Here is a 14,150-nt window from a genome sequence, read left to right on the forward strand (position 1 = left end):
ATCCTTTTAAAAAAATCTTTTTAACCTTTGATACTGAACTTAGTTTTTAAAAAAGTGTTAGACAATTGTAATTATAACCACATAGCTACATCTAAATCTTGTATAAAAGTGATTTAAAAATACATAATTCCCAAGAAGCTGTTTACAATACAATGTAAACTGTCCTGTACATAACAAAGTTAGCAGATGAGATACGTTTTAAAAAAAAGAAAAGAAAGCAAGAGTAATTTTAGCCCTAGAAGAAAGAAAATTTTAGCAAAGAAGTTGAGACGGTCAAGTGCAGTATTATAACATAGATTAAGTCTGCTTTTGGGAACAATACTTTTTGGAAAGGCAATTTATACTTTTGGACAGTACTGTAAAATGATTACTGCATGAGGCAAATTTCTTTTCTGTCAAAACACACCCCTATTTTAGTGATATACGCACCTCTTTTGTGTTGCCCACATGGACCTCAACTTGAGCAGCATTTTCCTGATAGGAGAATTAGCGAATATTGTAACTTATGCAAGAGACATGATTTAAGATGCTTGCCTTTTGTAAATTGCAATAAATTTTACTGATAGTTGTTGCAAAATTTGACCTGCAGGGTATCACAGCTAAAATGGGGAAAGAGACCAGCCCTGGAAACATTGTATCACTGCCTTAGGGAAAACTAATCCCACTGAAATACCCTTGCATACCTCTCAATCTGCCAATGCTCAATTGTGAAATAATGGCAAGGAAGGAGCGGGAGGAAAAGTTACATTTCAGGATGGTTATTTTTTAAAAAAGTCAGTACCAATACCTAAATGTCAAATTTCAAAGATTCAGAACAATAAGGCAGCATGATTTAGTGGCTGGGGAACTACACTAGAAGTGGGAGGTTTGGGTTCTATCCTCAGCTCTGTCGCTGACCTAGTGTGTAATCCTGGGTAAGTCGGTTCATCTCTTTGTACATCTGTTTTGTCTTCATTGCCCATTTAGATTGTAAGCTTTTTGGGACAAGATGTGTGTCTTTCTATGTGCCCACACAGTGCCTAGAATAACAGGACTCCAATTTTGATTGGGACAGTTGGGTGCTACTGTAATGAAAATAATTAATAATGTGTTAATCATCAGTACGCTGTTCATACTCTGTTCAGCATCTCTTTCCTTTAAACTTTGATTCCATGATTTCTTAGCATTCCTCATGCCTAATCAATGTGAGGTCATCATGGATGAAATCTAGCTGGTTTAATTCAATTTATAATATGAAATCTAAATAAAATTGAAAAGATGCTGGTGGCAGAGAAACATATTGAAACGCTGATGGATATTACGACTGCTCCTTCCAATGAACGGGTAATGTTCAGACTATTTCTAAATGGTTCACAGTTTCCAGGTCTTATTGGATCCTTCATTGCAGCTTCTCTGATATAGGCCTCATCGCTACAATACATGTTTTGGTTATTTTCATGTTGGACTAAGGTAATGTGATATACTTAGGGTTACTGTTAATAACTACTTGAAACCATCAGTATATCATAGCTAGCTATTCCTCTTTTAAGAGGCAAAATCCATGTGAACATCTAATACCAGTGTTCCATGCACTGATTTTCAACTTTCATCCGGGTGCAATTAAAGATGGTGGTTGGGTATCTTTAAAGCCCTTGAAGTCCCAGGGCCTAGCTATCTCAGAGACAGGAAAAATATATATTTTTGTAATTCTGCTTCTCCAAAAATACCACTTTGAAACATTCTCAAAGTGGGTCTTAGCCTCTTACAATAAGATTAGTGGAACTCTGCTAGCTCTTAGGCTTTTGACCATTAAAGGCAGTAGTAGCAGGGCTGAGAATGTTTCAGGCCTTAACTGGTTATCATGCATCAACTCCACTCAAGTCCAAATCCTCCTCTCCAAATAGTTCACTTAGTTCTGATTGCATAAGATGTGAAGCTCCTACTAGCAGTAAACCAGAACAAGATGATTAACATGATAAAAAAGCATTAAATAAAAATGAAAGAAAAGGTACAAAGTGAAAGACATCTCAAAAGATAATCGGTAAACTCTGAATAGAAGTAGGTGATAGAGAATCCTACAGCATATCTTCTGAGAAAAAAAGAATTATAAAGGTAAGTATTTTTTTCTTTAAAAATATAATCTATACAGGATTCTCACTCCTGAATAGTAAAAATTTGAGGGATGTCTGCCCCATAGAAAAATAATACAGCTGCCACGATAAGGCCAATGCCTATAATATGACCTAGGAAAGTATAATTTTTTAAAATAAATACATATAGAAGGCTACCTCTCAATAAATAACATCAGACATAATTCAAATCTTTAGAATGAATGACTAGTCAAGAAAGTTGATATAAAAGTTGGCTAACTGAAAATAAGAAACAAAAATATTTGGGGATGGGTGAGGAAGTTTGGCCACCTCTATTTGTGAACAAGTTCTAGGGTTCTGTTGAAACTGAATTCCTTCTTGAAACCAGAATACAAGCAATAATTATATGTAAGTATGCACAGAGATCACCATGTAGCTGCTACATATATGTCTGTGATGGAAACATTCCTGAGGTAAGCAGTGGTGGTCATCTTATCTTGGATAGAGTATTGACATGGTTTAGCTTCATGTCAGTCAGGTCATAGTAATGAGAAATGCAATCACACAGAACTTGAAGAATATTGGCAGGACAATATGCTAGGTAAGGTGGAACTCCAATATCACATTGGAGAGGAAATGAAAATGAGTCTGTAGCAGTACCATGCCCTTATGAAATTTGGCATAAGGCAGTTCAGTCACTACAGCCAGAAGTTTATTTAATCTATGAGCTGAGGTCACTGCCACCAGAAAAATGAAGTTCCATGTAAGAAATTCTTCTATGTAAATTACTTTAGGGGTCAAGAGAACACAAGCCACCTGCCTGTAGACACCTTGCCTACAGATCTCTATCATGACAGGAGCTACCAAGTTAGAGAGAGAGGGGGTCTGGAAATGGGATGGAACAAGGTGTCCCCGTTATAAGTGATTATCTGAGGCCAGACTCTCAGCTTTATTGGACTGAATTTGGCCATCTGCAGCAGAGCTGAGCACCTTATTTGTCTGAATCACCAGGAAACGCAAGATAAAACATAGTCTCGTCTAAGGTCTGCCATTAGCTTTGTTACAAATTGGATCAGGTGGAAGGCATAAAGGAGCTTCTCACCCCAGGGGATGGAGTTGTCACTTGCTAATGTGGTCTTTTCTTGGTGTCATTCATAATGTAACTTCTTGTTCCAGTAAATGGTGAAGAGATTCACCTTCAGTGTAGCCCACTGAAAGGTCTGACCCCCCCCCTCCACCCTCCCCCACACAGTGATACAGAGACCACTCATGAAGATCTGTCATTGTTTGACTCAGTATGTTTGTGATCATATTATTCTGCTCTGCTATGCGTATGACAACCAGGATTGTCTTGAGACAGAATGCATTTCCACCTGCAAGGCTTCTGGATACAAGAAGCCCCGAGTCTCACACTTCCTAGTGCCCTTCTCCAATATAGAATGTGGTGGCCTGCTTCTATGTTTGAATCAGGATCACCTTTTGGAGGCATTTTGAAGCTCCATACAGCATTCAGGATTAGAGCTGTCCGAAATTTTTTGGATGAATAGCTGATTTGCTAAAATATGCAGTTTCAGTTGACCTAAAACTATTTGCAAATTTGAAGCAAATGGATGAAATGAAGAAGAAAAAAAAAGAGGAAACCTCCTTATAAAGGTTACCCCAGTGGTTAGAACACTCACCTGGGCTGTGTGGGAGACACAGGTTCAATTCCCCTTGTGATGGGGTGTATCTACCCCGCACTGACCCAGCTGGGGCTAACTGCACATTGTGGGATGAAGAGGCAATGCCCCCTCGCTCCTGCTGGGCAGGCTCAACCTGAAGACAGGATAGAAAAGGGAGTGACCCAGCTCAGCTTGGGCTGACTGAGGAGAAGAGTGGATGTACGCTGCCAGCTCCTGCCAGGGAGTTACTGGAGCTACAGACTGCGAAGGCCGAACCAGTGAGATCAACAGTGCAAACCCCATTGACCCTGGAGGATGAAAGCGAGCCAGAAAGCCAAGGTCCCCAGGAGAACTGACAGAGCAGGAACCAAAGGTAGGAAGTGACCTAGGAAACATGATTGTTAAAATAGGAAACTGAGCCAAACTGCAGACCACCGATTTCACAGGGCCCTGGGTTGAGACCCTGTGGAGAAAGGTGGGCCTGGGTCCCTCTACCCCACCCCACACCTACCACAGGGTGTGGGCACTGCTTAGGGACTTTGGCCGTTATGCCATGCTGCCCCAAGAGCAAGAGCATGGACTCTGGCCAGTAGGCTGCAATGCCCTGCTTTGTAGATTAGGACAGCAGTACCTACTCTAGACACTTAATTCATAACGCCTTATTGTGGCACGCAACCGGACACCCTGTGGCACTCTTCCTCTGCCTTATATGGAGCAGGAATTTTAACTGGGGTCTACCCCACTGCAGGAGTACACTCTAACCAGTGGACTATGGGATATTCTAGTGTAGAGTTTTCTCAGTCTCTCCTGTTGAAGCTGTTCCACTTTGTATGAGTAGTCATTAGAGCAGGGACTTGAGTCATCCACAGCCTATGAAAGTGCTCTAACCACCAAGCTATAGAGTCATTCTCTCACTCTTTTCCTGGACCAGTGACCATTCATATTCATTTGCTGTGACAATTCATATTAATTCACATCACATGCCTCCAGATGTCCTAGTGACACATATAGGTGAGCATAGCACCAGTGAAGAGAGAGCTGAAATCTTTAAGGACTGAGCTTTGTTCACTTAAATGTTTTGAGTCTTAAAAGTACCAAGAACCACCTTAGAATATGGCTTTTGAAAAAAATTGCAAATTGTACAATTGTATGATTGACATGGAACTTGAGCTTCAAGCTTCTTGCCAAAAATTGTGTTCAACAGTGTAATACTGTCCTTAACATTTAAGTGAGGGGGGATGAAGGTTAAAGAAAAGATCTCCCAGGCCCCAGTTTTCCTGGACATGGCAACTGTCAGAAACCCATCTTTCAATATCAGGAATAAGAGTTTCTCACAATTCAAAAGATAGAGACACAAAAGGTTGAAGAATCAGCAGTAGAGCCCAGAAGGGAACAGGAAACCTCAGGGGTAAAATGTTTTTGCACTTGCTCTTAAGGGTTTCTTTCTATGACTGCAGCAAACAACTTTTGTACCCTAAAGAATTGTGCCTAATGATTCTGAACTTTAAAATGGCACTTTGCTTTCAAATTTTTAAACCAAAGATTGTCCTGTTTCTGCAGAACCTTAGCTCTACCCTAGCAGCTAACTACAAATTATCGAAAGCATCACCATAAAATAAGGAAATGGAAGACTTATTGGAAATTCGTTTAAACAGCATTAAGAACCATTTGTAAAAGTTCAACTATATGGATTGGATTGCAAGGCCAAGAAAGTAGAATAAAAATTATTTCATGATGCTCTCTCCATTTTATTTACTAGAAGAATCTGTAGGAAGGAGAAAATATTTGGTAGGAGGGCATTCTTAAACAATAACAAGATAGAAAATCCTTATGAGAGGCGGGCAAAGAGGTAAAAGTTGCTATGAAAGTGGGGCATGCCATGATATTTCATGTTAAATGGAAAATTCTTCATAACTGCAACCAGAAAAGATTCATGAACAAGCAGAGAAAAAACTCTTGAATCTTCCCCAGCCAAGACATTTTCTTCAGTAAAGGCAGACCATTTCCCCAACCTATACGAGTAGTGTTTGGATTGTAAAAAGAAAAGGAGTACTTGTGGCACTTTAGAGACTAACCAATTTATTTGAGCATGAGCTTTCGTGAGCTACAGCTCACTTCATCGGATGCATACCGTGGAAACTGCAGAAGACATTATATACACACAGAGACCATGAAACAATACCTCCTCCCACCCCACTGTCCTGCTGGTAATAGCTTATCTAAAATGATCATCAAGTTGGGCCATTTCCAGCACAAATCCAGGTTTTCTCACCCTCCCCCCCCCCCCCCAAACTCACTCTCCTGCTGGTAATAGCCCATCCAACGTGACCACTCTCTTCACAATGTGTATGATAATCAAGGTGGGCCATTTCCAGCACAAATCCAGGCTTTCTCACACACACACCCCCCCCCCCCCCCGCCCCGGGTGAACACACACACACACAAAGAAAATAACAGAACGCCACTAGCCGTCACCTTCAGCCCCCAACTAAAACCCCTCCAACGCATTATTAAGGATCTACAACCTATCCTAAAGGATGACCCAACACTCTCACAGATCTTGGGAGACAGGCCAGTCCTTGCCTACAGACAGCCCCCCAACCTGAAGCGAATACTCACCAGCAACCACATACCACACAACAGAACCACTAACCCAGGAACCTATCCTTGCAACAAAGCCCGTTGCCAACTGTGCCCACATATCTATTCAGGGGACACCATCACAGGGCCTAATAACATCAGCCGCACTATCAGAGGCTCATTCACCTGCACATCCACCAATGTGATATATGCCATCATGTGCCAGCAATGCCCCTCTGCCATTTACATTGGTCAAACTGGACAGTCTCTACGTAAAAGAATAAATGGACACAAATCAGATGTCAAGAATTATAACATTCATAAACCAGTCGGAGAACACTTCAATCTCTGTGGTCACGCAATCACAGACATGAAGGTCGCTATCTTACAACAAAAAAACTTCAAATCCAGACTCCAGCGAGAAACTGCTGAACTGGAATTCATTTGCAAATTGGATACTATTAATTTAGGCTTAAATAGAGACTGGGAGTGGCTAAGTCATTATGCAAGGTTAGTCTCTAAGGTGCCACAAGTCCTCCTTTTCTTTTTGCGAATACAGACTAACACGGCTGTTACTCTGAAACCTGTTTGGATTGTGTAACCCCTCAGAAACACATTCTTCCAACTTATCATAGAAGTCAGATATGTGCTTGCCCTCCTCTTTAGGGCCTAATTCATCAAGGTACTTAAAGCAGAAAAATCCGGAAGGAGAAAGCTGGAATGACAAATGCATGAACCAAGGGCTCTAGGGAGGACAATCAGGTAGGAAGCAAAATAAAATTTAAACTAGAAAGAGTTAAGTGGTCAGAGATCATCTTAGATATCTTAGGGCATTTAGCCTATGGGAGTTAGTTTTTAGATTTAGCATTTTTGGGTCAAATTCAGCAGTGGTGAAAATGGTGGCATAAATTGCATGTTGGCCCTCCACAGATTAGAAAGCAGGTCTAAGTAGCATAGTGTAATGTATTCCAATTTCAGATTCAGTGGAGCTACAACTTGAATATAAGTTACTGACTTGGCATGCTGTGGACCAAATTCTGGCCTTGGTAAAAATAGGCCGAACTCCCTTTGGAGTTAACTTGTTATGCCTGCTCACCCCAGGAATAAACTTGGCCCCAGATATGTTGACAATAGAGGGGGCATAAGCAGGAGGATCAGGGGACCTGTTTTATCTTACACCATCCTGTTTTCATCCTTTTAAAAAAGAAAAAGCTTCCTCCCTTGTTTACATCACCTTGAAATTTAACCAGGAGGCTTCCTTGGGAGCTAAAGCTTCTATTTTAAGTATTGGCTATTTAAGTCTTCTTGGGGACTGGATAGTTCAGGAAATAAACTTCATGTCTCTAAATTATTATCTAATTATTATCTAAATTACAATGTAATCACCTGACAAGCATTTGATTGCTTATGTGGACTGGCAAGATGTTCCCTGCCCAATTCTGTATGGACAAACATCATTACAGGAGCCCCAATTCCCAACTTCACTAACTAGCACTTTCAGCACAATCCAAGGGAATTTCGCCCAAATTTTCACAAGTGACTTAGGTTTACAACTTGAAATACCTAGAGCCTGATTTTCAGAAGTACCCCCTTTGACTTGAAGAGAAGTGTTGGTGTTCAGCACCTTTGAAAATCAGGTCCCAGGTGTCCGAAACAAAGCATGAAAAAAATTGATCACCCAAAATTAGTGAACACATAAAAAAAAAAGTTAGGCTTTAACTGCCATCACAGATGGTTTCAGCCAGGTCAAGATCAATCCAAACTAGAAGGATAATGTGTGAAAAATTGCAGTAATGACTGCTTGTGCTGTATCTATTTTGTGGATAAATGGAGGCTATCTGTTTCCAGAACTGGTACCACAGCACTTTTCAGAGTATTTCCTCAATTAAACTAAACAAAACCCAAATAGTACACCTGAACATTCACCTGTGTCTAACAAGAAAAGATCTGGAGTAAGGCCCATATTGGCAGAGAGTGAATAGAAAATAAACACTATTATGAGAGATGATTAGAGAATATTTCACTTTAATCAACTTTGCAGTACACGAAATATACAATGTGATTGGAAAATATATTCCTGGTACAGTATGCTGAAACAAGAACACTTCATGACAGAACTATGTATTTTAAATCACTTCTGTAACTTCAGTACAAAAATGTGTTGTTCTAATGCATTGCCATTCCCCTTAAGTAAGAAAAAAAAAAACCTAGATTTTTCAGAAGCTTTACACCAAGAAGAAAGTCTTTAAATCGTACCTTTTTTTTCTCTTTGTTCTCCTTGTCCTCAGCATCCCTCTGCCAAATACTTTTTATATCAAAATCAAAAGGCCCTCTTTTTGTTTCATAGTTACCATTGAGCTGATCAGACTTAAACTCTTCATGAACCATGTAGTCAGGCATTGAGGAAACATGGGCTCTGTAGACCAAGATTTCACAATTATTTTTCCTATATTATTTCTCTGTTGCAAAAGTATTAATTCAAAGCCTAAAACTTAACAGACTAACAAAAGGAAAATACAGTAGGTTATAAAAAGTTACATAGCCTCCATGGAATCATAGCATACTTACTTAGATTCATCATCTGTTGGAGGTTTACTGTGGTGTGTATACCAGTCAGGTGCAGCATAAGCTACTGGGGATGTTTTTCTTGTACTAGGTGTAAAATGTTTCAACAAATCTTAAGTTAAAAAAAAAAGACAGATACATTAATGCTGTAGTATTTTCCACAGTTATAAATGAATATTTTTATGTTGCTGTTTATCTTTTACTAAAATTTTTATAAAAAATATTTCTATTTGTAGCCCTTACTGAGATTCAGTTTGGACAATCAGAACTTTCACTACTTTTTTAATCCGAATAGGATAATCACCAGCAGTGATTACCCACAAGGCCAGCAAGTGGCAGTAGTTTTGAAGGTCTGGCCAATTCATTTTTCCAATATTATTTCCAATACGGTATTTCAATTATATCAAGCATCTCATTTTACATATCTTGACATACAGTTATATAATACATGTGGATATATTTCTCATTTTACAGACTGGAAATCATTGAAACTCTGTGGCAAAGCTATGTCCATTTAAGTTTTTCACATCTTCAATTAACTGAAAACAAAATATATGTACAATAATAAAAAACATTTACTGCAAAAACTGAAAAGTAATTTTAATAAAACCTTTACAGACTTTTTCCAATTTTATGACAATTTCCTTTTGGGATTAGACCATTCCCCCCCACCCCCAAGTTTCAATGCTAAAGGTATATATTTACAGTTATAATAAACCTTCCAAAGCTCGGTACCCAGGTAGATGTTTTCTCTGTTAAACACAAAAGAAATTGTTCAGATCCCTGGGTAATGCAGCTAACCTGCCAAATAATTTATACTATAGTTAGAATGTATCAGCATTAACATACCCAGGTTTTATCATAAAGGTTTAGCAATGCTCTAAATTCAATTGAATAGGAATAGAAAAAACATTCTGGATCAGATGGAATATACTTTAAGAGCTAATCAATGGATTTTAGCCTAACAATAATATTTTAGCCACGAAAGATAAAGGAAGGGCAAAAGCTGGAGCAGAAAACAGTTAAGACTCCAACAATGAGGTATTGGGGTTATTGCAATGTGACATTAGACTATAACAATTACATTTACTGATAAAGATTTTTGCATTGTTTTCTTGAGGATTCAACATATTTCAACAACATACAGCATTTCCCTTTCTATAGTTTCCCCACAAATGTGTCACTTTTAAAATTGCTGGAATAGTCTCCAGTTATCGTTGTCAAATTTTTAAGCTCCCCAAACCACAAACAATGCTAAAATGAACTGTGGTTCACCAGGTCGGCCTCCTTGCTTTGCCAGCTTTACATATTCTGAGTCTGTGTCTTTGATCCATTTCCTGCGGCTCCCAAATGTAATTTCATTGTGATGCTCTCCGAGGTTGCTCAGACCTGGGATCTGAGATGGTGGAGGGATTGGGATTTCTGAATTCACAGACTTCTCTGATCGTTTCAGTGGAACATGGTAGTACCATTCTATAATCATTAAGAAAAAAATATTTAGGTTATACATTTACTGATAACATTACTGTGTCAAAGAGCAAATGTAATAATCAAAGTCCACATTAAACTACAGAGTAACATACTTTATTTTATGAAAGATGTAACAGAAATGAAATGCTCACTAAGGAGAAAATAAGAAATACTTGATACTTCTAGGTGATCACATAAAAACTGTGATACCACTGTAGAGCCTTGTTTAAAAAGCCTTTAATGTTGTTTCAAATTGTCACTACAACTGTCCTACAATACAATGTTATTATCTTTCCCATTCAGAGAACTAGGTTAATGGATTCCAATATCAGTAAAATGCAAAAAGACAGCAGTGGAAGGCATTAATTTTTTGGTGACCTTTCCTCCTTCAACTATTAACAAAAAACACTTAAATGCATTCCTACTTTTCTGCGATCAGCTCTTTACTTGTTTAAGTTAACTACTGAAATATAATCTGAAGAAATATAATGATTAAATTAAACAGAGCCCTAGAGAGTAAGCCGCTTTCACAACGTACCTAATTTCTTCTAATTTAAGATGAGTTCCAAACATTGCATGGCTGAGCAATATTTCAGTGCACTAGAACCAGTCAGGTTAAGTAATTTGCTGGACACCTCTGCATACTGCTGACATGCTATTTTAAAAGACAACCTGAACTCAAGTCAGTTTCAAAAAGTTAGCTCGGAGTAGCTTGATGTACTACATCTGCCCTTGAATCTGACTCCCAAATTTTGTAGTTTTACACTCACATTTTCCCTTTGTTTTTTTCAAATATTTCCACTCCGATTATTGTAGGAAAGACCACACAAATAAAGGAAATGGACGGCTGACTATGTGGGAAAAATGGTTAAATGGAATACACATGATTGTGCTATCAAAGCACAAAGTAAATATACAGAACAAAAGAGAAGATTTTTATTTACTCACCTTAAATTATAACAATCTGAGGTGTTACTTATAGCAAGTGTAGGTAAAACATTTTCAGAGAGAACTGTGGTTTTTAAGTTAACAGGTTCTCTATAAACAGATATTCCATTGAAATCAGTTAATATATTCCATGTAATGGCAATGGAAAAAGTGTATACATGATAATTAAAAAACAAAAGAGCTTTCCTTAGTAGCAGAGGCAAGAAGCATTAGATTGTTTGCGGGGTTTTTTCCACCACACTTACTCATTGGTCCACCTGGAATGGGATGTTTTCATCCATCAGGAACCTTTTCATCCTAGTTAACTTGCTGGATAACTACCAACTTGGAACCCTACCTTATTCAAACATATTTGTTGTGTTTGTATTTAATACTTTAAGCCCAGTGAGAGTTTTCACAGTTGAATTACAAACTCTTTAAAATTAGTTTATAATGGAAAATGCCACTGGCCTACCCATTAGCAACAGAAACAGTTTGAGACCTTCTGGGAACCTCCTGTAAAAAGGACCTGTGACCCCAACTGAACAGACTACCCTATGTTCTGATTTATAAAACAAAGTGTGAAATTTTAAAGCTGGTTTTATCTCAGTTGAGTTTCTCTCAGGCAGCATTGAGGAAGCAGAACATCTGCATGATTTAGAAAGCAACAAAATAACTCTTGGTATGGAAAGAGTAAAGGGTTCAGTCAGGAGCAGCAAATAAAAATCATGCTCAAATCTGTAGGAAGAATTTCAAGAAGACATACGGGGGTGGGTGGGCATAACCCCATTATGTACCTTGGAATCACCCATAAATCCTTAAAACTCTGTTAATAAACTAGAACTCAGAAAACACAAATTACTGATTTACACGAGAAATAACATTCCATCACTATAAATTTCACACAAACTACTACATTAAAAAAATTTAGTTAACTTAATCAAAATAAGTTTACTTCCTTCTTTCACAATGCTATTTATAAGAAAAAATTATTTTTAAATCTGAGTTGACTAGTTTTCATGAAAAGTGCTGGCTGTTGCTGGGTACTACAGTATGCAAAACTCAAGTTTAGGAACAACCTTGGGTCTTTAGGCCAGTACTCAGGCATGTCCTGGATATGATGTCATGATGCCTAGGGGCAGATAAAGTCACTTGGTAAAGTGCATCTAACTAGCTGGATTATAGTGTGGCATTAGCTTCTGCCTTGAAGCAAGAGAGGGGGGTGTTCCAAACAAGGAAAACAGAAGAAGGCCAAAATGGGAAATGGTGGTTTCCTCACATTGGTGGGGTTGAAGAGCATCTCAGATTCCTGTCTTGAATATCTTGTGTGACCAAGACAGAAAGAACGCAAAGGAAATTCCACTATCAGCCTCATCCTTCCCTCCAAAATATATCAAGCATTATGGTATTGTGCATGTTCCCCGCAGCATAAAATGCTGATATAGTAGGTAGTATATGTGAAGGCTTCCTTCTTAGGAAGCAAAGGCTTCATTTCATTTTTCACACCTGAGACATGTCAAAATGTACATTTACATACAGAGAGCAAACAGTATACTTGCCACAAGAAGCGTATCGGTTGGGGGGTCCAGAGGGCTCTTTACTCATATTCCTCATTCCTCAAGCCTATATGAAGGAAGGGACAAAAAAGGAAAAAATAGCAAAAAAAATATATATAGGAGTGTAGACAACTTTTTTTTTTTTATTGAGGCAGGGCTAAAGTTAAAAAATAATAAAACAGCAGCTGTTGGATATCGCTTCAATTAGTAGCTTTGTACCAAAATTAAGTCTGTCCACTTTTAATTAAGTGAGATAAACAAACTTCTGTTCCAGGCTCAGTGGTTCCTGATTTGTTGTTCTTTTTGAGGGGTTAGAGCCTCTCCAAATCCCCTTGTATTTGCCCCTGTTTAACCAGATGGTGAATAACCCCCCCCCCCCCCACCCCCACCCCCGAGCTCCTTAGACTCCTGGTGCCCTACAACAGCCTGGCCATGATCAGCATCAGGCGGGGTCCCCCGAACTAAAGCAGCACGTGGGCATGGTGGGACGTGGCCTGGAAGCCCCCACCCCCAGCAAGGGAAAGGGCTCAGCTTGACACCCCCCCCCACACCCCCACCACCCGCGCCCAACCTGGTACCCACAGACACGCCACCCCCGACAGACAGACAGACAGACACCCCCACCCCCTCAGATACCCCCCCTACCCCTTGACAGACACGCCTCCCCTCCCCCCGCTTTCGGGGTCCCTTACCGGGAGTGCGGGGGGGGGGGCTGGGGGAGGGAGCGGGCACGTCCCCTTGGAACCCGGCTCACGCGCGCGCTGGAAGGAACCGACCCAGCACCACGCCGCCTTCCGCGACAACCACAACAATCCCCGTTTCCATGGCAACGGGGACTCTTTCAGGGCCACGCGTGGCGGAGGCGGGACTCCAGGGGCCAGAGGGAAGGGGCGCGGGCGGGCCCGCGAGCCGCTACGAGCGCCGCGCGCGCCAAGGGGCGGGTGAGTGAGTGACGGGCACCCGCCCCGCGGCAGGACCCCCGCCATGCTGGACCTTTCCCTCTTGTGGGTGCAAATGACACTCAGCCCTTTGGTCCAGGAGGTGCGGTGCTGCCCAGCGCTCAGGATTGACATGCCTGACAGAGCTGGGGGCCTGAGTCAGGGGCTTTCACATTTTCTTGGGGTCTGCTCCCGTTATTCCCTCTGTAACTGATTGCCCAGACCATCTTCCATCTCCTTTCTGATTGCACAGCACCCCTCTGGCAACCGTAGCAAATGCTCACCTAGAAAAGTAACAGGAAAATATTTTTGACTTTTCTGATGATTCCCACGGTGTCTAAAGGTGGCTCCTGTTTCCTCTCTTCCTGTATAGCAGCAACTACA

General features: G+C 40.2%; 2 protein-coding genes across 6 annotated transcripts in view; one reads left to right on the forward strand and one right to left on the reverse strand.

Moving 5' to 3' along the window:
* The window catches only part of C2H7orf57 (chromosome 2 C7orf57 homolog), a 26,946-nt gene extending 13,226 nt beyond the window's left edge, over positions 1-13,720 (reverse strand). The window contains exons 1-6 of one of the 5 annotated variants that reach the window (XM_048839227.2): positions 13,521-13,720; positions 12,832-12,895; positions 10,151-10,348; positions 8,879-8,987; positions 8,567-8,726; positions 430-474 (exon numbers count right to left, since the gene is read on the reverse strand). In XM_048839227.2, the coding sequence (XP_048695184.2) occupies positions 430-474; positions 8,567-8,726; positions 8,879-8,987; positions 10,151-10,348; positions 12,832-12,886 (567 nt within the window). In that variant the 5' untranslated portion in view covers positions 12,887-12,895; positions 13,521-13,720. The remainder of the gene's footprint in view (positions 1-429; positions 475-8,566; positions 8,727-8,878; positions 8,988-10,150; positions 10,349-12,831; positions 12,896-13,520) is intronic. The other 4 variants (XM_075125578.1, XM_048839228.2, XM_048839229.2 and 1 more) reach the window with 4 other exon arrangements.
* Positions 13,694-14,150, forward strand: part of SUN3 (Sad1 and UNC84 domain containing 3) — a 20,491-nt gene continuing 20,034 nt past the window's right edge. Inside the window, exon 1 of the mRNA XM_048839231.2 lies at positions 13,694-13,769. The gene's annotated coding sequence lies outside the window, so the exon portion shown is untranslated. The remainder of the gene's footprint in view (positions 13,770-14,150) is intronic.

The sequence above is a fragment of the Caretta caretta genome, chromosome 2, assembly GCF_965140235.1.
Source record: "Caretta caretta isolate rCarCar2 chromosome 2, rCarCar1.hap1, whole genome shotgun sequence".
Lineage (NCBI taxonomy): Eukaryota > Metazoa > Chordata > Testudines > Cheloniidae > Caretta > Caretta caretta.